The sequence below is a fragment of the Agelaius tricolor genome, unplaced genomic scaffold (assembly GCF_023055355.1).
Source record: "Agelaius tricolor isolate 1412-34295 unplaced genomic scaffold, bAgeTri1.0.p SCAF_24, whole genome shotgun sequence".
NCBI lineage: Eukaryota > Metazoa > Chordata > Aves > Passeriformes > Icteridae > Agelaius > Agelaius tricolor.
This window is the reverse complement of record NW_027269284.1, coordinates 9,895,394-9,921,885: the sequence shown is the minus strand read 5'-3', so window position 1 is coordinate 9,921,885 and position 26,492 is coordinate 9,895,394. Positions and strand designations below refer to the sequence as shown.

At 40.5% G+C, this 26,492-nt stretch overlaps 1 protein-coding gene across 6 annotated transcripts in view; it reads right to left on the bottom strand.

Moving 5' to 3' along the window:
* Window positions 1–2,447: 2,447 nt before the first annotated feature.
* The window catches only part of PPP2R2C (protein phosphatase 2 regulatory subunit Bgamma), a 186,783-nt gene continuing 162,738 nt past the window's right edge, over window positions 2,448–26,492 (bottom strand). For all 6 annotated transcript variants that reach the window (XM_071447395.1, XM_071447400.1, XM_071447397.1 and 3 more), the window contains 3 exons: window positions 19,948–20,117; window positions 15,232–15,323; window positions 2,448–5,273 (listed from right to left, as the gene is read on the bottom strand). In XM_071447395.1, the coding sequence (XP_071303496.1) occupies window positions 4,982–5,273; window positions 15,232–15,323; window positions 19,948–20,117 (554 nt within the window). In that variant the 3' untranslated portion in view covers window positions 2,448–4,981. The remainder of the gene's footprint in view (window positions 5,274–15,231; window positions 15,324–19,947; window positions 20,118–26,492) is intronic.

Genomic DNA, 26,492 nt, shown 5'->3' with positions numbered 1-26,492 from the left:
AATGGAAAGACAAGTAATTAGCTGTACCCTGCCTGGCTGATCCCTACTCATGGCAGCTTTCAGAGCTAAGGGACCTGAGGAGTTTACACAGTGCTCCACATAAATTGCTTTGTGTCATGGGCCAGATTTAGGATCTACAGCTGCCTGAAGAGTTGTGTTCACTTTCACATGAGTAAAAGTTTGATCCTCATCCAGCTTGAGAGAGAAGAAAAATAAAATTTCACTGCTAAGAAATGCTTTTTTTTTCTTAGAAATGCTTTTCAGAGCTGGCCTGTACAGAATTTCCAGAAACCATTTAATGGTTTCACAAAGCCTAAGCAACATCCCTCATCTCTATAAAATTAGGCCCATTCCAGTAATCCTGGTTCTGCCACATGAGCAAGGCAAGTGCCTTTATACTCTAATTTTAGACTCAATACAATTTGCTGACAAGACTGCAAATGGAAAATAATTCCTATTGGAGAGGGAGCAAATTGATAATAATGTAACTGAAAATTGGATATAAAGGCAAACAATCCTTCTACTTGCCCTCTCAGCAGGGACAACCAAAGGCTCCAACAGACTTAAAGCAGGACAACTTCCTGGCTGCAAACAGCAGAAGCAGGTGGCTCATGCCAGTATCTCCCCCAAGCCATAAAGGGTTAAATTGCCTTATGTAGCTGCTAAGTATGCGTGTGAAAATTTCAAAAGCATGCGAGTGAGCCATCTGGCTCCTGCTCCTACTGGGTATTTGGGGATGAAAAGGGAAACTGGAAAGGTAAATAGTGTATTGCTTGATGTGTTGATTTTCAGCTGAGACTCCTCTCTTCAGTGCCTAGTCATATTTGTCTATCTAAATGAGTGGGATTGACTGTGTCTTCCCAAAAAAGGGGTGAAAAAAATTAGCATGTAAGCTCTGGGAGAGCTGTACAAAGCCAGGCTCTGCCTCATGTAACAGTGGAGGCAAATTTATTCTGGTCTGCATCCAGAAAAAGGCCTCAGCCTCTCAGTGTCTAACTTGTGTGTAGGGATGGAGGGAGGCTTCTCACCCCAGGTACAAGCAAGATCAGCTGCCTTGGACTGAGATTCCACATCTGGGGCAAGAGTCAGGATCACCATGGAGAGTCAGGCATCAGCTTGGACTGGAAAGAGAATGGTTTCCTACCTTAAGTGTGTGTGCCAAGCCAGCATTTTTTGGTTTTTATTATTATATTTTATTTTCCCCCGTGGTAGAGGTCTAGTGGTGGGAGAAAGCAGGATGCTGCTCTGCTGGTAGCACTCTGGTTTGTCACCTGGGCCAGTCTCATTTGGGAGGCCAGCCTGGCCACATCCCTGATGCACTGCCATGGTTGGAAGGTCTCAAACCTGGCCAGTGATAACACTATTGGAAAATATACCAAGTTTGGAGTTTTTTAAATTTTATTTTATAACTTTAGCCAGTTTTCACAGAATCACAGAATGAACTAGGTTGGAAAAGACCTTTGATATCATCAAGTCCAACCTGTGTTCACCTTTGCCCCAGGGGAAGGGAACTGGAGTTTCTTTCCAGGCCATTCTTTCACCAGGTGAAGGCCTGATGAGGTTAACATCTCAACAGACTGTGAGTAGCCCAAAAGATACCCAAAAAGATAATGACCATCAGCAGAACATCAACAGACATCTACCTCAGACACTGCCCCCTGCCATGGTTGGAGACACCTGGTCCAGAAAAGACTGATGAGGAAATCAGGGAGGGAGGACCTAATTAACATCAGAGGTGAAGAAATCCAGATCGAGTAGGAAACCACAGAGTAAGGACTACATAACTTGGAGCCAATGAACATCGAACCAATGAATCTCTATCGATCTTGACTGTAAAAAGTCTGTAAAAAATCTGGTAAAATTCATGTGTCATTAAATGATTTTCTCTGCATGCCTGGGCTATGTGTGAATGAAATGATTGCACATCCTGACCAGAACAACATCCTGGCCAGAAATAAAGTAATGCCTTGATTCTCTAACACTAAAAATGTTGTTGGAGGGCTTTTGCTTCTCCTGCAGTCTTTGTGACAACACCCATGCCATTTTTTACCTGTGGCTTCGTGTGTCAATTCACACTGCACACCTCTGATTCCATCTGCAGGCGATGGAGACTCAAGACTCCTGAAGTCCAGGTTGGGCTATTAGCAAAAGAAAAAGCTGGTCCCAGGACTGAACCTAAAGCATGACTCCAGCTCTGCTACAGCTGCCCACACTCTTCACCATACAACACCCTCATCCCACTCATGGCATGTATTCCCTCCTCCACCTGCCACAACACTTGAAGTTCCCACAGTAGTTTGCCCTCCGTGTCCTGATCCCTGTGACTCTTCCTCCTCTGTAGAAGGAGCTAAAACAACTCTTTCTTGCCTAGCTTAAAAATAATCTGTGCCTTGAAGTCATCTATTTATGCCTTTTTTTTGGTTGTAGTTTTATTGAAAAAGCTGGTATTAACATATTTATATTTTTATTCAACAACAGTTAGCTAATTTGTGCAACACAAAAAATGCAGCCATGAACAACAGCTTTCAAAACAATCAGATTTACCAACTTTACCATCACTTACTCTACACCACTGAAAGCTCAAACTAAAAAGAGAAAGTTGGAAACGTTCACAATGACGATGTTGACTTTCCATACATTCAAGAAACCAGGAAACCGACCTGTAACAGTGATGTCAAAGACAGGAACGGAATACTGGTCTTTGAAAGGTTTCTGTTTATTTCCTCTAGAATTACTTAATGGTATTTTGGTTGGGTATTTAATTAGTTTTATAAAGCTCCAAAGATATATTTGTTTATTTAATTTTAACACGTTCTTTTTGGTACCCAAAGCTGTAACAGAGTAAGGTACTTCAAATTAAAAAAAAAAGGTTGCTTTAAGATCTGCTTTATAATAAGTTATCTATAGAATCTTACTTGAGAATGTTCAAAGCTAAATATATGTTTTACAGTATCTCTAGCTGTAAATGCCAATATGAGCTGATAGCAATTTTTTTTTCTTTTTGAGCTGCAAAGATTAATGGAGGGGTCCAAATGTCAAAGAAATTGTATGACACCCTTGAAGCAGTAGTTTGGCATTAACAAGTTCTCTATACAATTTACCACACTCTTAAACCTTTTTACAAGGAAAAAGAAAAGGAAAAAGCAATTTTGTTAAATTTCGTTAGAATAAATATGTACATATACTGTCCATGCCTGCTACAGCACACAGTATTTTATAAACAAACATTCTTTGTTCCCTTTAAAATCACCCTACACATTTCATACTGTATGTGTTTCGTGTGGCTGGAAACTGGTGCACATGTGTTTGTGCTTCTACACACAAAATATACAGCATTGATGTAGAAAACTTCAAACAGACAGATTTCAGGTGTGGTGTTGAGATGTCATATAAAAGCTCTAGACTTTGTTTTTTTATTTCTTGTAAGCAGATTGTCACCCACCCTTCCCCCAAACCAAAATACAAAAGCATGCAGATCCCTTCATCAGTACATTCTCCACTTACCAAGAAATCAGTGCATAATGGCTTAAAGACTTTTTTTTCTGAGGAGTTTTAATATGGGCAGATTAACAGGTCATGTGAGTTGTGCTCTTTTATTCATGGTTAGAGTAGGAATCCTTTGGGGTATTGAATTTTCTGCCAGAGCTATTAAGGGTGCAGCAGAACTTTCTTTTCCTGGATTAAGAGGACTTCCTGCCCACTGCACCATTCCGGTACCATTCCTGCATGCCCTACTTTGTGTGTACTTCCCTTTTCCATTTATCTCACTCATCATTACAGAACAGAGATGGATCTAACAACATTTCTGTGGAGGAAGGTTTTGTTAGGTTTGGATTTTTCAAATTTTCGTGTTTCTCCAGGACTAACTTTGTCTCCCAGAAGTGGCCTCATTTCAAAGCGTTAAAATTCACTCAGTGGCACTGCCTCTCACAGCACCATTCCTTTCACAGTTACAGACACCAGGCATTGCCTGTGTTCCCCAAAGGCCAGGATTAACACAACCATCCTGCAAACAACAAACAAGGGACTTTATCAAGCGTCTAGCAGGGATGTAACTTTGTTCCCACTCAAGTTGGTTGCTACTTTCAACGAGAGCACTTCTAGCCGAGGTTTCCAGAACTCCAACCCCAAATGGTAGCACGGGTTTGTGTGTGAATTGCCAGGCTGTGTCAGCCAGTCCCTCCAGAGCTGCAATGCCAAGTTTTGTAATAGTCCTCACACAATGAAGATACTACTTATTGTTTTAAATAGAGCAAAGAGAACCATGGAGAATAAACTTCTTAAAATAAGCTGGCTGAGTAACTATACCAGTCTGTCACTTAGTCACTTGGGAAGGTGAAGCACAAAGTAATGTGATAAATAAATAAATAAATAAATAAGAGGGTATTGTAAAGAAGGGAATGGGATGGGTGAGATGGGGCAGCTTTTCACCAGCAGGGATTCTGCTTCCAGCTCTAGCTCTCATGAGGTCCCTCCAATGTGCCACATGCTCTAAAGGGATGTGGCTATTCATTCCTTCAAACAGGCTCAGCCTGATTGAAAGACAGGAAAACAGCACTGGAAAAAAAACCAATCAAGAGACTGAGGCAAAAAGCTCTAACAATGTGGTAAATGCTGTGCACTGCAAAAGCGGGAAGGGCACCAGAACACCACAGTCCTGCAAACCACTGAGACCCTCGAAAGGATGGACAGGGGCTGAGGAGCCTCAGCCCTCCTCAGGAGCACTCCTAAACTGAATAAATATCCCTGTTTGTTTAAAGGAACCGATACAGACCACAGTACTGGATTTGCACTCGTGCCTTTTACTCATACAGTTGCAGTGATGGAAAATAATTGGCTTGCCACCAGTAATGATACAGGCTGAGGGATGAAAGGATGCAACCTACAAATCCCACCACCGAAGCCACAATTTTTGTGAAGATCACATCCTTCTACAACTCTCAAGAGGCTGGTTTGTAAATATAGAGGGATATTGATAAATCTAGTGCATTTCTGAGTTCACTTTATCCTGAAATATGTACAGATTGTTTGTCGCTGCTATAGCAATGATGTTCTCGGTTGGGTGCCATGCTGTGTGCAAGATCTTCTTAGTAAAGTCCAAACTGTCAACACTGATGTCATCTTTCCTCCTCTTGCCTCCAACGCAGACTCTCCGGGGCTTGAGGATGGCTCGTGGCTTGCTGCTCTCCCGGGAGGCCTCCAGGGTCACGTCCCGCTTGGTGTTGCGGTCAAACATTCGGAAGAAGTTGTTGTATGCACCTGTCATTATCACACTGCAGAGAGACAGAGAGACACAACAAAGGCACTTAAACAGCAGCCTGTGCAAAGCCTACCAACATGCCTGGATCAGGACAGCCAACTTTGACCTTAGGGTCAGCTGTCTTCTGGTTTCAGATGGGAAAGAGTAAGGAAAAAAAAGGGGGTTTTCCCAGTGCTCCCCAGAATGAAGAGTTTTCTTCTACCAATGCCTTCTCCTCCCATATTATTCAATGAAAATTACAGTTACAGCAAGTAATGTCTGCTCCCTGACATCATGAGAATCGCATTGGAAGATAATAAAAGCGACATGTTTCAAAAAGTTATTTTTAATTACCCTCCAGCTTTTTATGAGTGCTTAAGGATCACATATTTCAGGCTTTTTCCCTTTCTCTGGAACTTCACCTTTAATGACAACTGAGTTTAACCATGATTCCAGAAATAGGCTTAAAATTTCCCACATAGTTCAAATCTTTTGATACAAGAGTAAGGTTTAGTACATAATTATGTATTTTAGAGTATTTTGAAGAAGGGTGTTTTGAGAGGTTCTGAAAAAACACACTGAATTTGCACATGTAAATTTTTTACAGATGAAACTCTTCTCCTTGCTGAAGCCACAGATCTTGCAAGTCCAGACATCATGAAAATTTCTATCTACAATGCTTCTTAGAAATAAACACACTGGTGTCAGGATTCTGGCATCTCTTATATGAAGTTTGGATAAAACATCAAGTCAGGATTTGTTTCTGTGTCTGGGAGAAAGGGACAAAAAACATACCTTTATCTGTATAAAAATTACCTCATTAGTCAGCTTGCAGTTTGAAATAATAGATTGCCAGTTGCTTCATTCTTCTAGTCCCTAGGGGAGGATATTTTGTCACTAACTTTAATGAATTCAGGATTTCATCCATGGCCCCCAGGTTATTGGATTAGCATAATCATGGATTTCAGAGCCTTGTTTGAAAGCTCATCTCCTGTGAACTTTTTCCATATGTGAAACCAGGGCTGTTTTCTACTCTCCTATCTCAGCCCCAAACAGGGTGGTTTTGTTCTGAATTTCCATTCTGTAAGAGGGTATCCACCCCAAATGGTCAAGTCTCCATGGAAAAAGCTGCACAGTTTTAAGACTCAGGCAATCAGTAGCTATTTGCCTTTCTAATAGAGCCCAAAAGAACATACTTGACGTGCGTGGCACTAATAAACAAACCTCCATCTCAAATGACAGCTGCTTTCACACTTTGCTGTTGGGGGGATCTGTGTTGAGCAGCAGACTGGGCAGGGAAACATGGAGCATATGGGAGAACACTGGAGAACTCACAGGCACAGGAGAACCCCACTCTCCACCACACAAACACTCCCTAGCTGACAGGATTAGATGCTCCTGGACTCAGCAGTGCCTTGCAGTGTGTGCACAGCCTCCAGCCAGAGCTGCCTTGATCTCATTTGGGGCCATTAGGAGTGACTGTAATACAAATGAATGATACACTGGAAAAGCACAAATGTGAGCTGCGACTACAGCTGGGGATGGGAGCAGAGCAGGCCCCAGAGCTGCTGCAGGGTACCTGGAGTGGGTGTGCTGGCTTGGTACACTGGGATCACCCAGCTCCACCCTGCTTCCAGGTCTGCTGATGCCATACTGCAGCCTGATGGCAGCTGATCCCACACCGAGCTCTGTGCAGCTCCTGGAGTGCCAAAGGGAACTGCTGCAAACCAGAGAGCGCAGCACAGAGACCCAGCACACACTGCCCTGGGCAGGAGCTCACCCACAGCCTTCATCCCACGGAGAGGGACTGCTGGGGGGATGCACAGGGGCTCTTGTCCACACCCAGCCCCATCCAGCCCTGGCAGGTGGCTTCTTGCTTGCTCTCCAGCAGCAGCACCCACCCCTGGTTGCTTGCAGAGAGGTTTCTCTTTCCTTCTGCTCCCACAAAAGGCTGGGTGCAATCCTGCCTAGCAAGGCACAAGTTAACAACCTCACAAGCTAGAAAACAGGAGTCAGTGTGACAGCTTGATAAAATGTATCCCAGCAGCTGCAGAAAGCCTATTGATCAAGATTAGTGCCCATTTCAGAAATTGAATCAACAGCAGTAAATCAAATGTTTCATTCCTTCCAAATCACCATGTCTTGTCATTACAGCTCCTGCTGTAATGCTTATTCGCAACACGAAAAAGTCCAGGTTATTTCATAGCTCAGCACTAACACACACAATTTGGGATGCAGTCCATCTGTGTATTTTCCCCCAGGCAAAATTTTGAAACAGGTTCATAAGGCTGGGGCACCCCTGTGCCCCAGGCTGCAGAGCTGTGGCTCCCAGGGGAAGGAGGAGCATCCCTCCTGATGGCAGTGGGAACTGTCAGGAAGCAGCTTTCATGCTGGCAGAGCACCAGTGCACCAAATGCAGAGAGAGGTGTTTGTTAAGGGTCTTATTTTAGAAGGTTTTGCTTGCAGTAAAACTGCCTTTACAGTCCATTTGCTTTTTAATTTCTTGAACTCTCGCATATTTTTAAAAGTCTGCTTTCTTCAGTTGGATTTACTGCAGTTATTTTTTAACATATGTAGATGACTACTTTTCATGCTGGCCCTATTTTTCTGCAGTTTAATGGCTCAGTAAAAAACAGCATTATGTAAATGAGAAAGTGTCCATTCCTGTTCAAGGTCACAAACACAGATGGATTATAACCTTACCTGCTGCTTGAAGTTATAAAAGAGAGTGAAAACTAGATGTAAGCCTGCAATTTTTTCCTGTTCAAGAAAATACAATGTACAATAATGGAGTCGATGTGATAAGGAGATGATTTTTTTTTTTTAGTGGAATATAAATGTAGGAAGTGTCTGTTCTGTATTCCCAGACACTGCTCTGCACAGCAGTGTTATGACAAAGGCTTGCACAAAACCCTTGCAGGAGAGGCTGGTCCAAGAGGGCAAAGCCCCTCATTCAAAACAGCTCAGGCTACTTGATAGGTGTGTAAGGCAGCAGCCCAGAAAAGTTCTGATTTTCCACCTTTAATTTTCCTTAGAAGGCAGGTTTACAAGCTGTGCTGCACAAGGTCAGAGGTACCATCATCTCTGCCATGCAGAGGTATTTTGGAATCAGAACACACCCCAGTGCACCCTGAGGAGCACTGCACTGATAGCTGGAGCTCAGCTGCAGCCTGACTGCACCAGCTGAAAATACCACAGCTACAGGCAGCATGATTGCAAAAAACCCCAAATAAAAAAACACCACACCTCATCTCCTCCCAAACAAACCCCCAAACCAAACAAACACAAAAGCAGGGAAAGACCCCAATGGGTGCACCATGACTACCAGTACCTGCCTTTCACCCTCTGCAGCCCAGCCAGTGCTCTGGAAGGAGAAACACCCCATAGCTGCAGGGCCAGGAATGCATTTACACAGCCCCAGGGAACCCTCCTGTGCTGAATGCTTCCCTTTCAGCACGGGGCTGCTCTGCAGAGCACCTGGAGCATTCTCTGCTCCCTCTGCTTGATCTGCTCCCAGCAAGGTCCTGCCAGTTCTTCAGGTATGTGTGTTTGGAGTGACAGCACAAAATGCTACTGATTCCTCCTGCCTGCTCTGACACTGGGCATAGCTGCTTATCAGTGATGTGATCTGAGGCATCTCACTGCCAAGCTTCTTCTTCCAGAACATCTGCAGCCCTCATGTGGGGTCACTGCAGCCCAGTCTTACCCCTCCTTTTTCTTTACCAACAATAACAAATGTATTTTTAGAGAAGGTAAAAGGTGAAAGGGAAAGCTCCAATGCAAGAGCAATCCCTACTTTTATTGACTTTTTACTCCCTCCCTAGTCACAGTTCTGTTCCCTTTTTTTCCTTCTTCCCCTCTGATTCTGATTCTGTCTTTACCACATTTTCCAGATAGGTTTCCCTTTTCCCCTCTCTTCATTCTCCCCTCTTCTTTCATTTCCATCTATCCTGCTCTACAGCTTTAAAATAAAAACCTGCTTTATCTGCTTCTCTCTTCCCTTTCCCACCCCTTTCAAGTCTTTGTTTGACTTCTGTAAGTCTCATTGCTCACCCTTTCTGCTCACCCCCTACCCTCCAGTCTTGAAGACAACTTGCTTGGCTCTCCAGGTGTTTTGGCTTGCATCCCTGCCTTCTTTGGGCTGAAAGCTGTGGAAACAGCAAACCCCCAAGAACCAAAGCTCATTTGGGCAGAAAGGTAGTTCCCAAATTAGCAGAACATTAACTCTACACCTCCCACTCAGTTTAGGCTTCTTCACTCTGTGCCACGTTGATGTGGTAGCCAGCAATGATTCAGGTAGGGTTGTTTTGTCTAAAGATAAATTTTCAATCTGTAAAATTATCTGAAATAAAGGATTTGAGAGAAAAAAAGTTCTTCCTGTTTGCATTGTAACAGTGATACTCAAAAGGAGCAGATGTTTATCTATGGATAATGATTTTATTAAATATGACACCAACATTGTACCACTGATGTTTAATTTAGGGACAGAGTTTTAGGGTCTACAGAAGCAGCCTGTCAACTACTGATGGCTTCAGCATCTTTATTTATTTTAATACTTTTAAGCATCTGAGCCTCAACATTCTTGTTTTGTTAGTGACTTTGTTAAATGAAATAATTCAGCATGGGATTTTCCCCACTAAAAAGTTCTGCTTCTCTTGGGTGGTCAACCAATTCTCTACTTCACCAGCTTCCAAGGCATTTGAATAGGATTTTCATCATTTTACTAACATGCAATGAGATATTCCATAATATTTTTTAGGCAATGAGATTTCATCAAAAATGTCAGTCACTAAGAATTGGCATATCTCTGTATTTCTCAGATTTGTTATTCACACACTTCTTGTGTGTGAATGGATAACATTTAAGCCAACCTCTTAAATGTTATCCATGTTGCAGCCATCCTTGCACTCAACAGCCTTCATCAAAATATCTCCATTCAGCTGCACTCCTGAATGTCAGGGATTGCCCTGAAGATTTTTGGGGTATCAGCTGGAATTAAGGCTTGCTTAAAAACCAAACCATTACTTGCTTCATATTGTTTTGTGTTGTTTTTCCTGTTTAGGGTTTTGCGTTTATGGTTTTTTTTGTGGGTTTATTTAGCTCTTTGAAAATTTTTGGGCTAACTCTGGCCCAAATTAGTCTTCCCAGATGCAGAGAAGTTTTTATTCACCTGCAGATTTCTGCTGTCTGGAGCAATTCAGCTTGTTTCATGGCTCCCCTCTTTCACTGTTGCTCACGAAGCCATGGGATGGTTTGGCAGGACTGAGAGCAGGGCTCAGCAGGGCTTCAAGGACCCCCACACACCCTTCTTAAGGGTGATAGAAAAACAAAACCAGCCCAGCTGCCCTGCCCCTCAGTGCAGGTGTGGCAGCAGAACATCATTCCCTGGGGCAAGAGGCAGGGCTTGGATTGCAGGTGTGAGGGGAGGAGACTCAGAGAACAGCTTCCACCAGAGCCTGCCCCACACTTGCAAATCTCAGCAAAGATGACACTCGGGCACCCAGCATGAAAAGGGACCTTTTCTTAGATCTGAAACTGTCTCCCAATTATATTTTGAGCCCCTAAATTTTCAATATTTCACTGCCATGTGTACCAGTGCAGAACAGAACATCTGCAGCCTCCTAGGATTAATGTGTAAGGTCCACCAGATCTGGTTTCATGACAAGCTGACCCAATGAAAGAAAGGGTTGATTCCATAAAATCTCTTAAACAACATTTTTCATAGGAATAAAATGAGGGATTTATTATAGCAAAGGGAAAGGAGGAAGCATTGTTGCAAGTAATGAGGAACTCCTGAAATATTGGGAAATTTTCCTGTATGCTGTGCTGTGTAAAGTCACTGACTCCCCATCACAAAGAAGGAATTTATTTAAACCTAGGGAGGAGGCTGCTAGAAAAGCTTGGGACACTTGACTTGGATTCAGGGTTGTGGCACCCTGGTACAGCTGGCTGGCAAAAGACTGGGAATAAGAACAAGGGATCCCCAAGTACTTCCAAGCTCGTATTTGACATGCCAAGCTTTGAGAACAAAATGATGTCTTCTAGCTCTACAGCATGGAGTGTGCTGCCAGACAGGAATAGACTGTTAACATCTCATCCAATGGGGTCTGCCAACTCCTGATTAGAGTGAAGGCTGAGGGATATTCAGGGGGATGAATGACAGTTCAGTAGGAAAGGACTGACTGAACAGTTGTATGTGACTTCACTCATCTGCTTGCAGCAAATCACTTATCATGATGGTGGTTAGAAGTCTCCCTGGCAGGGGTCCTATACACCCATTCAATTGAAATCTTGAAAGAAAAAAAAAGTTAACTAAGGTATTCACTTGCTATCATGAAGAATTAGGTTTTATTTGGTTTTTTTTTCTGGCTTCTTTACCTCACAAAAAGCTACAAAAGTGCTTATTTTTTAAGGTAAAACTGAAAGCTGTTGACAGTGGGAAGAAAACAGTGTCCTCCAGGTCATTATTAAAAGACTTGACTTTGGATGTGAATGGAAGAGCTAAATTAAATTGCTGTAAAAGTAGAGCTCACATATTCTACACAGTCACGTAATGATGTATACACAATAAAGATAGCATGATTTTTGTGTAATATACTCAACTACAGATAATACATGCTCATCTGGATGAATTAGTGTGAGACCCCTGCTTGGCTCCCTCCCCTGACCACTGTTGCCAAAGTACACAGTGATTAATGTGCCCTTCAGCAGATGAGATCAGCTCTGTCTGATTGTATTAGTTCCTGCTCATTGGAGTAACTGAGCATCAATCACGTTCTAATCAGAGCTCACGTATGTTGATTATTTTTGTGAACAGCCTCACCATCAGGTTCTATCACAGCATAGATTAACTCCTTAGTAATGACAAAACTTAATACAAAGTATTTTCACCTAAATAATAAACACACTTTCATTTTTAACTGAACAATCCTGTCACTATAAATTGTCATTATAGCTTTGAAGTCTGCAAAAGATAAAACCAATGCATTTAGAACTGCAGTTATAACTGTTATGTAGATGGATTAATGACCTAAGTACTGCAGCATATCTTTGGAGTGCAATTGTCAATATGGAATCTTTACCTTGAGTAATATTCCTTTTTGAAAACCTGCATACCAAAAGACTCAAATTAAGTGACCTTACTGTTCAAATGAACTGTTTTTAAAGAGGTACCAGTATCTAATTATTATTTTAATTATGATCCTCCAATAAAAAAATATTCTGATAACACATAGCAATACTTGTCATATTCATAAAGCAAGGAGCTCAGAGGAGTGAATCAAAAAATGAGCATCAATTTTGATACATCTGACTCCTAAAAGGAAATAACTAAATTAAAGAGAGCCCTTTTCTTTTGTCAAATGTTTCCAGTGCCTTTACTCAAGAGTTTCTTACAATCAAGAGCAGCACATTGTGCTTGGTGACGGGTTTGGTAATTGTGCATGACTAATAACGCCTCAGTGTCTGGGCAGTAAAATAAATGAAGCCCTCACAATCTAATGTTCCCACTTAATAATTACTCCCTGCATTGATCTTTCTGATCTGTCAAGTAGGAATGAAAATATTACACTCACTTTAAACCCTGATATTGAACAAGAATTCCATTACTAGCAGGCAGCTATCCAGAGAGTGGTCTTACCACACTAATGAGGACAGCAGCACTTCATCTGGCCAGAGGAGAGAGACTCTAGGCCGGGGAGTAAGTGGCTGCCCAACCTGTAAAATGCACTAGGAATTCCCACCAAGGATAAGCAAAATGGTTTGTAAATATCTGAAAAGTCCTGGATCTTTTTCAAAGTTTCTCAATATCTACATGATTTGAATGCACTGTTGTTCTGTGCAGACTTAGGCAGGAATCAGCACTGTCTGTTTTCCAATAAATGCATTAAATTTTGTATTTCTAGTAGGGCCAAACTCAAGCCATGACCACACTGAGAAAACCCTCAGCTAAAACAACCGTTCATGCATTGGTTTGGGAGTTTCAGAGGAAAGCCCCAAAACCTGGATCTTCCACTAGACTTTCTGTGAGTTATTCCCAGTCTTTGACCATACCAAGCCACAGCAGGTGCCCAAGTTGCAATGAAAGTGATCTGGGAAGTATTTCTCTCAGTGCGGTCCATCTATGTAATTTTAAATGGCCAGCAGTTGGTATCACAGGGGATAGTCAACACTGAGTTAATTTTTGTCAAAAAACAAATCACTCTGGCATGGAGGCATTAGAGATAATGGAATATATATGTATTTCCATTTGCATAATGAATGTTAAAAGGGTAAAGTTTCATTTTTTAGCAAAGACAGAATCTTTCCATTGGGCAGGTAGAGGAACTGAGCAAAGGAAACTAGTCCAAAGAGAAGGTGCCCCTTACCCAGTGCACAGCATACCTGATCTGCATTTGTGGAGCACAGGACTAGAAGAGACTTTGTTCTGCACTTTCAAATTCAAACCTGCAATTTTAACCAAAGTTATATATAACTGCTTTCACAAATTTCCTGAGCACCACCACCAGAACAGTTGGGTTTCTTGTACCTCCACCACTGAGGATGGAAAGACAGCTTGTCACTGCTTGGACAGGTATGAACTAACTCTAATTTCCAGGTATAGCTACCTGTTGACTCTCAACACCTCATTGCTCTTGTGCCATTATCACTCACATTTATCTTAGCTAGTTTCTCTTCCTCCCTGTGTGTACCTCCTTGGTATATTTACTACAAGCAAGTAAAATCTTGGCTTCTCTTTTGCTAAGCTGATGAAAACCAAAGTCCTGGCCTCTCTTCTTTAGAGCAGCTGTCCATCTGCTCAATTAGTTCATCCACCTTGGAGATGAGGGACAGGAAATGTGTAAATGCAGTTCAAAGGTCTTTGAATGAGAGCCCAACATAATGTCACCACTATTCCTTTCTCTGCTGGATAGCCCAGTCTTGCCCATTCAAGCAAGGATCATATTTGTCTTTCACAGATGTCTCAGACTGCCTGTTTCACAGCCTTTGCCCACTCCAGGGTGGGTAGGCCTGCTTCAATACAATGAGACAGACTGTTTTCCAAAATGAGAGGCTGAGCTGAAGGAGCAGTTCTAGGCTCAGTGCCAAACTTCTGCCTCTTGGCTCCAAACTCTGCTGAAACAGGAGTCACTGTGTGTCACTCAATATTGGCTCCTGTGCTCTCTTTCACATGCATTTTGCAGACTGCTAATCCCTTCCAAAGTCACCTAGCATATGAATGTCTCCGGGAGTTATTTCCAACTGCTAAGATGAAGCTTTGTGCTCTTTTTTTAACTAAAATCCTCACCTTGCATTATACTCTTGGATTTTATCCATTTTTATTAACCCAGTCCTCTTGGCTGCTCAGCTTTTCCTGTACCATATTCCTACTCCACAAAGCACTGCCACCATTGCCCAGCATTAGGGCATTAACCCACTCCATCCTTGCTCAAACTCTCTGACTTGCTCGAGTATTTCTCATTAAAATGTTCAACAAGATACAATGTCCACGATAAAAAGAACCTCTCCATCAGTGCTTAGGGAAAGGGACTGCTCTGATGGAGGAGGTATCAGAAGTGTCATTGGGCAGCAGTTTGTAGAGAATCAGTGGGTGCCTGTGATGGTCCCTCCTCACACCCATTTCCAGTAAGGGAACTGAATTTCTGAGGTAGCTCATGTGCAAATACAGGATCATGTAAGTTTCCTTAGTGTGTTGGTGGGATTTTGTGAGTTCTTTTTAGCTTTTGCAGCCTATTTATGATTTGGGTGAAGATGGACATAATTTGAAGGGTTTTTCCCCTAAGGCACAAGCCAAGGTCATTAAGGCATACATCATTTCTAAAGCAGAAACACTGCACAAACATCCAAATCTTCTATCTTCCCAAACACTGGCATGTGATTCTCCACATTGATGTGGAAAACAATCACCTGTAACTAGTTTTGGTTTGCTCCCATCATATGGGAGGTGTTTTGCCAAATGAGGACAGTGATGGACAGAAGGATGAATTGATTACCTGTCTGATCCATTCCATGCACATTCAAACTTGTCAAAGATGCAGTCGTTTTCATAGAGGGAACATAACTTGCTTCTAAGGTAATCATGGACCTGGTTTAAAGAAAATAACTGTTATTCTTGAAATCAAAGAAAATATAAAACTCCACAACCAGCCCTTCGCTTTTTGCGTAATCTCCCATGTTCACTTTCAAAATGTGCTGCATAGATTGGGAGCTGTGCAGAAGATGCTGTGTTTAAGCTCCAAAGAAGCTAACTGTTCTTTTCCACAGCCCAGTTAACCAGGTGCTACAGAATTACTGTTGCAGGAAGGCACAAAACAGGCTTCCCTCAGCAGGCTGCAGACCACCCCTCTTCAACATATTTGTTTCCTGCTTGGGTGATTTTCTCAGTGCTAGCCTAATTCCCAGAGACATTTCACCAGCTGATACCCTAGATGGGCTAATTAATGTGCAAGAAATCTAATTTAAATAGTAACAAAAATGCCATATTCCAAGATAAGTGGATTCTCACTTATGGCAGAAAGAACTTGGCTCTATTAAAAGAACCTTTATGGTATGACATTTATTTTTGTAAGATATTTTAGAAGTCAAATACAGCACAAAGTTGTAGTTGCACAGGCTGCAAATAAGAACACTAATTTAGCCCAAGGATTTCTCCTATTTGGCTGAGACAAAACAACATTGCAAATTCTCACTTACTAACTATAAAAGTGAGAGTAGCCAGCAGAAGATCTCTCTCCTCTAGGCCACACATCTCTGCTGAACAAGGATTATCATAATGAGATCTCATGCAAACTGTTTCAGTCTTTTGCTTAATTTGATTCATTTTTCTTCTGGATTATTTGGTTTATTCCATAAGGAAATAATGAAATACGAAATCCCTGCCTAGATAAATTTACTAATGCACTTCCACTCCTGATATTTTCTTCCAGCTGTTGTAGAAGCTGTAAAACAAAGATGTGACCTCCTGGAGAAACACCAATCCAATGGCCCAGGGGTAATTTAGCTCTGCCATCCTGAGGTTACAGGTTCTTGCAAGTCCAGTGAAATTGTTCCCGCTCATGGATGCTCAGCATCCTCCTCTGGCCTGAGGGCACAAACATTTCTTCTAGTAAAATAACTTCTATCAGGACCAGATGAGGGACAATGAACTTTCACTTACATTTTCTTTAAACTTACCCATTTTTGATAGTCAAATTTTACAGTATCCAAAGAATATTTGTAATGTAAGATTATTAATGATTATGAATTTTAGTTATGGATCGATTTTCATTAATAGATGAACACATTAATAGATGAACTGCTCATTAACAGATAATGTCTTATAAAGGAATTAATTGGCAAATGGCAGATAGAACATTCCACAATTAAATGCACCATCACAGTGAGCAATAGGTCAGAACACCTACTATTGATGTAGTCTCCTACACACTCTGTAATTAAATGACAAAGGTGTAAACTTTCCCTTTCTCTTTACTTAAAACCTTTTTGTGTTAGCAGTGTAATTTGTTACAGAACTGGAATTCTTTCCTTTGTCATGTTTGTGAGCTCCCCATACTTGAAGAAATAGAAAGGTTGGGTCAGGCAGAAGGAAGTTAAGCTCATTTGCCTCCCTGACTGTCATTTCTAGGTTTTTCTCTTATTACCATTTCCAGCAGCCATCTGTCATGACCACTGTCATGTACACACCCTTTGCAAAGTGTGTCCAAGTCCACAGCTTGGAGCTGTGCCTTTCTATCAGCTTTGTCAAAAAGGATTTTGCAATTCCTCTCTTAGATGTCTTACCTTGTCAAGACTGTCAGACTCACCCTGCTGCCTTGGACAACCACCTTGTTCTTTATGTGGACATTTTGAGTTCCACATTTGAGCACATTCAGACCCTCAGAGAGACTGGGAAAAACTAATTGTAAGGAACACTTAATTTTCACTATTTGCATATTCATCTGCTTCTACCAGCTGAGGGTAAAATCAGATTTGCCTTGTCTGTTACCTTGTTCTTACCACATATCAATAGTACTTGAAAGCAAACCAAACTCATTCCTCACTAATTACCAAGGACCTTTTCTTCAATGCAATATCTGACCCTCATGGAATTATCTAGCAATTCTGTGCTCTGGACTAACACAGCTACACAGGGACCTGTTTTATTGAGACTGAATACACACAGCCAGGAATTTCACTGGTAGGTGACACATTGGTCCAAATCCCTGTGCTACAGACTCTGCCTAAAGTGGATCAAGCTATTTCCAGCTATGAATGTGCTCCCCTTGCTGCTCCTAAGGCTTCTGCTGAGGTAATTCACCTGGCAGCATCAGGAGAGCAACCTGTTAGGCAGAGCTGCCTTGCAACTCTCAAGCTCTGGCCATTCCACTGCACTGCTCTCTTAGTGCTGTCCAGTGACCATACCCTGCCCTTTTTTCTTTTGTGTGAAACAAACAGGAGAAAATAATGTTGAAACACTGTCAGCAGATAATGTGTTCAGCAGGGCTGCAGAAGCTGCTCTATGCAATAACATTGTTTGAGCCACAGCATTGATATGAAAAAGAACCTGTATGAGGAATTAATTCTTGTGTGTCAGGTTTTTAATATTAAAACTGGAAGCTAATAATGAAGCAGTACAGTTATGGACTCTGCTCTTTATTACAACTCTGTGTGAAATCTCCTGTTGTGACCCTCACTATTGCAGCTAGGCAATATCCTACCATGCAGTGGATGAAATGAGAAAATCAATCTTTTAATGAACACCTTTTAATCTTTTTATGATGTATTGTCATCATAATTATGTGGATACATAACTGAAAACGTTAGGTTTATTTGCTGCCTTACAGTGATCTACCCCAAAAAAATTTTGAGAAATTGCCAAGTTGATATATGAGATTTAGGTTTGTGAAAGAGAGAGATATCTCTAAGACAAATTATTTAAGAGAGTAATTTAAACCACTTTTTCTTAGGAAAGAATTGTCTACTCTGTGCAGCTTAAAAACATGAAATGTTCTCAGAGGATTTGAATGACATGAATCCTATGGAATCCTGTGCTATTGGCTTCCAAGGCCCCTAGTTCCAGATTCTCCTTTAGTCTACTGCAATGCCCAGCAACACATCTCTATATTCTTTACAAGGATAAATATTTGAAAGTGAAAGGCAATCCAAAGATTTAAGAAGACTGTTACATTTTGCTATATTTTTTTAATATCATATCAGGGGTTTTGTTGTTGTGGGTCTTGTTTTTTTTTTTTTATAAACTTCTGACTGCAATTATCAGTAGTCATTTTTCCCCATCTCAGCATGAAGAAATAAAACTTTTTAATTAGCCCTCCTGTTGGGTGCCAGACTGATTTAAAAGTGACCAGCTTGTTTCACAGCTGCCTACATGAGGAAATAAAAGCAGGTGTCAAAATCAAGACAAACAGGTTGGCTTGACCAGCTATTCCTCCCCAGGGACAAGGCTGCCTACTAAATTAGCACAGGTATAAAGTAATATATTACCTAAGTTCCCTAAAACTGAGATTCTATTCTATTATATAAAACATAGTCTCACCCTTACCCTCCCACTCCACTTTCACAGCACATCAACATTTCTAACACATTCAGCATTTAAAGCCATTTTAAAGAGAAAACCCAATTCTGTAGACTTAAAGGTAAATAGGCTCAGACTTTCCAATATTAATACCTTGAGCAGTGAACATTATCCACCAAAATGTTATGGATGCATTGAAAAACACTGGGGCCCACTCTGTCTACTAAATGCTAGCTAAAAATACTGGAAAATTTTGTTTGTTTTGACAAGAAATGCTACCAAATTCTCATCATGGTTTTTTAAAGCCAATCTTAATTATAATTACTGTGAATTACTGTATCCCACCTGCTATTATTTAGACACAGAAAACAAGGGACCTATTCAGCACTGTCACAGGATTGTCTCTCAGGAAGCAGCACAAGCTGGATGAATGGCATTTTTCCTACTTTGCATATACTTTTTTAGGTAACTTAACAGTATTTTTTCTAACTGCATTTTCATAACAAGCAGTTTCTGTGTCACAGACATATTTTCCTTCTTCAAGCCAGAGTCAAAAAATGTAAGCTCAGCCCTCTATTGCCAAACATAACAGATGTCAGAGTACAAACTTAGCACTGGCTGGAGCCACTGGCATTTTGTCTGGATAATATCTCAATGAATTCAGGCAACCAGATGTGTCTGTCTGGCATTTGTGAGCTGCTGTGTCAGTGGTGATGCCAGGGTTTAACAGGGAGCACTTCTAGAGCTGGGCACAAGGGAGAAACACACAGATCAAGTTGTAAAAAGTAATTCTGAAATGACAAAGGTGTAAACTTTCAGCAGTCCCACCAGGAGCAGAGTTCTAAGCAACACAGAGAATCTCTTCCTCAGTTCCTTTTAAATGTTAGTGAAATACATCATTTGAAAGCAGATGCCAAAGTGAAGAGATGATTTCTCTTGTTAGAATAATCCTTTCTTTCAAGAGCCCAATCCACAGGGAGTGCTACCTTGACTCCCCAGGCTTTACACTTCCTTACTAATGCTGCAATTGCCCTTTTCCTGCTATAAGGATGCCACTGTGAGGGTTTTAACCACCTTGATTAATTCTCTTAGCTTGCTGCCTCTCAGATAAGGTTATGAGAAGTTTACAGAAACATCCAGTTTTTGAACACTGAGATCCTTTTATAGTGTTGCATTTTAAGATGTAGGAGATTCCTACCTGGTACGTTTCTACAGGCTTTGTTTCCATGTTCAGATCCCAAACCTTGACAGTGAGGTAATCTCTTGTAAGCATGTATCTACCACTGTGACTGAATTTGACATCTGACACTGAAGAGATAATTTCTGAAAAAAACGATCTGTTACTGGGGTCTTCTGGTTCTTCATAAACTGTTCAAAGAAAAAGAAGCAAGAGACAGAAATCAGAATTGTATAAAAAATGCTCTGTTGTTAAATCTGAAGTGTGCATTTCTTGTGAAACACATAATTCAGTCTACCAAGAAACACGATACAGAATGGATTGTATATCCAGCACTTAATTTATTCTTTTATCTTTATATAAAAATACAAACTGTAAGGGTAAACATTAGAATAATTAATGTTAGAGCTACGGACTCATGATTTTTGGGAAAATATGCAAATACACAGTTGGTTACAGACACCTATAGCAAGGCATTTCATGCCTTCATTCTTTCTGGGGTCTGCATAACCCATTTCCCAACATAACCAAATTGCAGGTGTCCCTGTCACATGAGAGGTGTGTACATGTGGTGCCACATGTGCTGGCATCCCTGGCAGAGGTGGTTGCTCCAAGCCTGCCCTGCTTGCCAGAACCAGCTGGCCTGGCTGCACTGGCCATGTCTGAAGGCATCCAAGACTAAGGATGAGAACTTTAAAAATCAACTGCAAATTGCAATCACCTCTTCCTGAGAGGTGAGCATAAAACAGACAGGGCTTTACCATAGTTGGTGTGCAATTGCTGACAGTTCTGGAAAGCACTGAACTCCCTGAATGCGATGTTCAGCAGTTCAGTGGGATCTGACAAGGCAGCAGGTCATGAAATATTGCTTACACGATGTTCATAGGTGAAAATCCAGCTCCTGTAGCTGTGAGATTGCTCAGCCCTGTTCAGCTGTACATAATAATGACAGTGGATGACTCTACCCCTACCTCAGGGGTGCCTAGAGCAATTGTCTTTCTGCAGGTATCTGTGGCCCTGTGATCCAGCTGACCTCTGTGGTGAACTTCAGTAGAAAGTTGGGCTTTCAGGGTCTTTTAACTCTCACAAAATCACAGGGTTTTGGGAACTATGCCTAGAATATTCTTTGAAAATTGGCAATTTAGTGAACTTCATTTTTAAGTTTCAAAAGCAGGTGAACAAAAGCCATGTGATGAAACATGAAAGCATGCTGAAAGCAGAAAAACTTTTTACTGTCATTCAAAATGAAGTTTTTTGTACAGTCCACTGGAGCATTTCTCTCTCAATTATTTTATCCACGACTAAGATGATTCAGACTGTTGGAAGCAACAAGGTTAGTTTCCATTAGGTGAAATAACGTTCTGCTGAAAGTTAAGGGTGAGTATGTGGGTGAAGTATGTGGGGTAATGCAAAAAATTATGGGCAATTTTCTTTGGGGGTGGGCAGTGGAATGCAGCCAGGCAGGCACATGAGAATAAGGGCTATATTTAAACATGCACCACACATCTGAATGGCAATGAACTACTTCAAAAAGAGTAAAAAACTTTTCAGATAGACTGTAAATGAACAACTTTAAATAGCTCTTTAAAATTTTGCCCAGACATTCTGCAAAGCAGGTATTTTGTAATTATCCTGTCAGATTTTCAAGAGAAGTCTGATGAGCACAAAGCAATTATCATTTCTCATACCTCTTCCCTTTAATCTGTCCAAACTAAAATCTTGGCTGGCAGGAATTTCATCCTCCTAATTATGATGTGAAACTTCTATTAAAACCAGGAAAGAAAAAACCAAAACCCACTCTAACTGAAATACACGTTCATTTATAGCTTAGATATATTTTCTTGGCTCTATATGGCTCATCCAACTCCCAGTGATTAGAAGAGAAGTGATATTTGTACCTGGATCTTCTGCATTTTGTTAATGAGATTAAACCATTTCATTCTTTATCTGCCCCATTTATTGCTTTTCTATGCTTACTGTATTAAGTATTAGAAAGACTTAGATTAATTAACTGTGGAACTAACAGAGGCATGAAAGTCTTGTATCACTACAGAAAGAAAGACAGCAGCAGAAATTTTAGTAGCAGCAATTCTTTGGAGATAGTTCCTCTAGTCAGCATCACCAACACAGGAAAATTGTTTTAGGAAATTGAGAAGCAGCTCCCAGTGAAAAGAAGAGAAAACTCAGCAACCACCAGCATCTGCCTGAGCAACCAGAACAAGGCAATGAAATATTGCAGAAATAGCCCAGCCCCAAGAACACTGCCTCAGGAAATGAAGGTGAGAGAGTGTTCTTGGGGCTGGGCTATTTCTGGTTTAGCATCAACATAAGGTTATGCACATACTGCAGAAAAGCACAACTTACTTCAGCTGGCCTAATTCAAGTGGAATAATTGGAGAAGAACAGCAGTGAAGTGATAGCCTTGTGACTCAAACTTCAGGCAAGCAATTCAAATTCAGCCCTGGCCTCTCCAAGCTGATGGAAAAAGCCACGGGTCTAGCCCATGGGTTCCAAAACACATTTTCTGTTTATTACTGTTCAGACTTATCTTTTGGAGGCTGCTCTTGTGCCCAGGAGCAATCAGCACCTGAAACATGAGTTTTCAAAGCTAGCTTACTTCTCTGTTAAATCTTGTTAGATCTGAACTTTACTGACATTTGATTATAGATTCTATCATATCCTTTAATTTATTTCATCATTAAATGATTAATAACAAACACCTGCCATAAAAAAGGGTATTTAACTTTCATTATTCTTGTTCTTGATAATGGTCACAGTGCTAATTACATGAAAGACACAAAGTTATGTTACCTAATGAACACGGGAATCACAAATGATGTGATGTGCTGAGTTCTCATGTGACACTTGCTCAGACTTAAATGTGGCAGACTCTGTCACGGAGAAATGTCATGGAATTACAGAGGAAAGCAAAGCATGTCTCTGAGTACAGCCAGTGTTTCAAGAGGAGGAAGACACTGCCAGGAAGACACTGTTCCTGCCCCTTATGCCACCAGCAATCACACGGATAAACTGGGAAGGCTGCTTAGGGAAATAAAAATGCTCAATTCCTTTCTGCACAGCTCACAAGTTAAAAACCACAGTAGCTGCTTATAGAAGTCCAGATTTTGCAGAGAAGGATGGGTTCATAGAAGGATACTTGCCAGAGTGCTGTTTTCCTGAATCCTGAAGAAAATCTGTAGCATAAAAATATGCTGCTTCTTTCTTAAAAGGAAATACCATCTGCTGAAAAACAAACTCTTATCCCTCATAAAAAATATTCTTGTTTCCTTGTGAATTTCTCTGATCTAATGCAGAATGGAGACTTTCCTCTTCCAGTGGATAGGAAAGGCATCTCTAATATGGAGATATCTAAAGTTAAATGAATAAAATGGCCAGGAACAGCAAGAGTAGCTGGAGAGGTCCATTCCCAGACACTGGCCAGGAAGAAAAAAGAAAGGAGGTGCCTCAGGTGCACTAAGACCTTGTGGCTCTCATCTGCACTCTGGGGTCACAGGTGCTGCCACCTCAACTTCCCATTAACATGGGCGTGATTCCACACACCTGCATCTGCTATTTATTGGAAAAGATACATCCAATAAAGAAAAACAAAATCTAAACCAAAGTAATTTTCAAGTTCAATTCTAAACAAGCAGCTGGGCAGAGCTTTAATCTTTGCAGGGTGTAAATTCTGGCATATGTGAACTTTAAGAAATATTAAAAATAATGCTAAAATTGTCTTATATGGTGGGTGCAGTGTCACAATCTGATATAGTATATAAAATTTTGTATTCCTCCTGAAATCATCACATGAAGGAAAACTTGAAATGACCAGAAATCTGCTCCACAGATTTTGTAAGAAATTCCATCAGTCATAGGATAAAATTATAAACAGCTTTAAAGGCTCATTTAAAGGAGAAAAAAACTCCACTGCTTTCCTTCTACTTACAAACAAATAATAACTTATCAATGCTTTTTTTTTTTTTTTTTTTTAACAGGATAAAATTTCTGATTTTATAGTACTTGTTGTTACTTGGTGGAACATGACAGGAAAAACAATTTTTTCATTTTTATTATATAAGCAAGTAAACATTCTGCAGCTAGACTAAATTAAGAATTATTACAGATAAACCTCTGGATTATACTGGTACACAAACAACAGGTGAATTTCAACTGGACCTGGAAATACCAGTGGTGGATAAGGTTATCCCTCACTGGGCTTTAATTTCATAAACACACAAAATGGGCTCAGTCCCAGGCCAAATAATTTATCATTTGAACTAAATCCCTATTTAATTCCAGATCCCAAATGAAAATGGCTGCAATCCCTGATTAGAACATATTGGAAAACAGTACTTTGAAATGTGTGGGATTTCACTGGTCTTGACAGACTAGCCACAGGAAGAAAAGAAGCAAAAACCAATATGCTTTCCTAATAGATGAGAAATAAAAAATTTTAACCAAAATAACAAATTATTTAGCTATACTTTATTATTTTAAATGTCAAATTAGCATTATTCCCATGTCAGCTGTGATTTGCTCTATCACATATTTCATCATTTAGCATAAAAAATCTGAACTAAAATTCATTTGAGCTTCTATGAAAATACTAATATTCTTTCTTTTTTTAAGTACATGACACTTGTTACTAATATTCAACACAGAAAGCATTTTTTGGTGCTGTTTAATTCAAGAAATGCCACATCTTGAGCCCAGCATAGTTCTGGGCTTATCTCTGATATGGTAGAGATCTCAGGAAGACATAAAAATGGGCAATAAAAATGACCAGAAATACCAAATGACTTGCATGCAAGGAATGGCTAAACAGAATGGGGTCTCAGCCTAGGAGAGACTGAGGGAGTGGTAATTAAGAGTGGCATGGAAAGGATGAACAGGGAATGACAGTTCACTTTGTACACTGTCTCTTCCAATCCACAAGTCAGGGTCACCATGTGAAGCCAGGACAGGGTAAGCAGAGTGAAGATGGTCCTTCATTCTATACCTGATTAATCTACTAAAGACTTTTCTGAAAGATATTGTGAATGGTAAAAAGTACACACAGGTTCAAGAGTAACTGCACAACTTCAAGGAAAGGAAAAATCCCAAATTTCCATTTCAGTATTGCAGAATGAAGTAACTTCACTTCCACAAAGGTCCCTGAACCTCAAGTTTCCAGCTGCAAATTGCAGAGGGTAAAGATTATACTTGGTCTGCTCTTACATTTTCTGTTGATGTTGCTACTGGGCTAGAAGGACCTCTGGTCTGCCCAGGTATGGTCATTTTTATGAACTGTTTAAAATCTATTTTAGAATTGAATGCAAAAGAGTAGATGAGTTCATTCTAAGTGAATCAAGCCCAACTGAAAGCTCCCATTGAAATTCATGGTCTCTTTATACCTTTTAGCTTTATTATTCATGATAATAATTTGATTTACCAGTATTATTTACTCTATCTTTCACTATCTCTGAATGTTTTATTGTTTTGTATTAAGCCAATCCACTCATACATTCATCTCCCTTGGAAATTCTTTTTCAATAATAGAATATTCTGCTAATGTGACAACCTTGCCTTCTTGGTCTACACTGATTGATATGGTTATACATGAGAGGGAGTTTTTGAATCTGCTTTCATAAGCAATCTAAAACACAATTATTTTGTGAGACACATTTGTTTAACATTTTACATTACTGTAGCCTGTAGCTGTTTATCCTGTTTTAAACTGAAAAAAAGTACTGGTTTATATTTCCATTTTCTACTTGCTTTTATGGAATTCAGAGGGCACCTCTTTGTGCCCTGGTCACTTACACATCTCATTTTCCTCCTTTTACTCAAAGCAAATTTCTGACCCTACCTCCACACCACGAGTCTGAAATTTCACCTCCCGTACAGCATTCCTTTATCCAATGACCCAGTATTAAAACCAGGCTTCTCATCAATACCTCTGGAGAGCATAGCTTTTAAAAGTGGAGCCTCAAATCAATATTTAAGAATCTGTTTTACCATCTGCACTGAGTTGCTGCAGCTTGTCACAAACCACAAGGGAGGGTGCATTAGTGCTGAAAGGCAAAGCCAGATCAATAGCTGAAGATCAGTGGGTGGGAGCTTCACTGCAGAGTTGCTTAGATTAATATAACTTTGCCAGTGAGTTTGTTAATAAAGAGAAATGGTGCTAAAGAGTGAAAAGGAATTGAAAAAACACAAAGCCAATCTAGAAGATCAAGCCTCTTTAAACTGGGTCTCACAAAGGCTTATGTGCATGCCTAATGCCACGTGTGGTGAGCAATCCCAAGGAGTTAATGGGACATAAAACTACTGCTGCTCTACAGCCAAACTGATGTGTAAGTCTTTCTGATCTTGATACATAAGATTAGTGATAAGTGGAGTTTTTTCCCCCAGTGAAATAAGATCTTGAAAGCTGGTTTCATGAGACATTAAAAAGCAGTATTTGCTGCTATTAAAAAAATTAAGCAAACAAGACAGGAATTTTAATCGACTGAATAATTAAACCAATCTTCCAGCAATTATTTGCTTTATCTCTGTGTGGTTGGGGGAGATGGGGTTAATGAAAC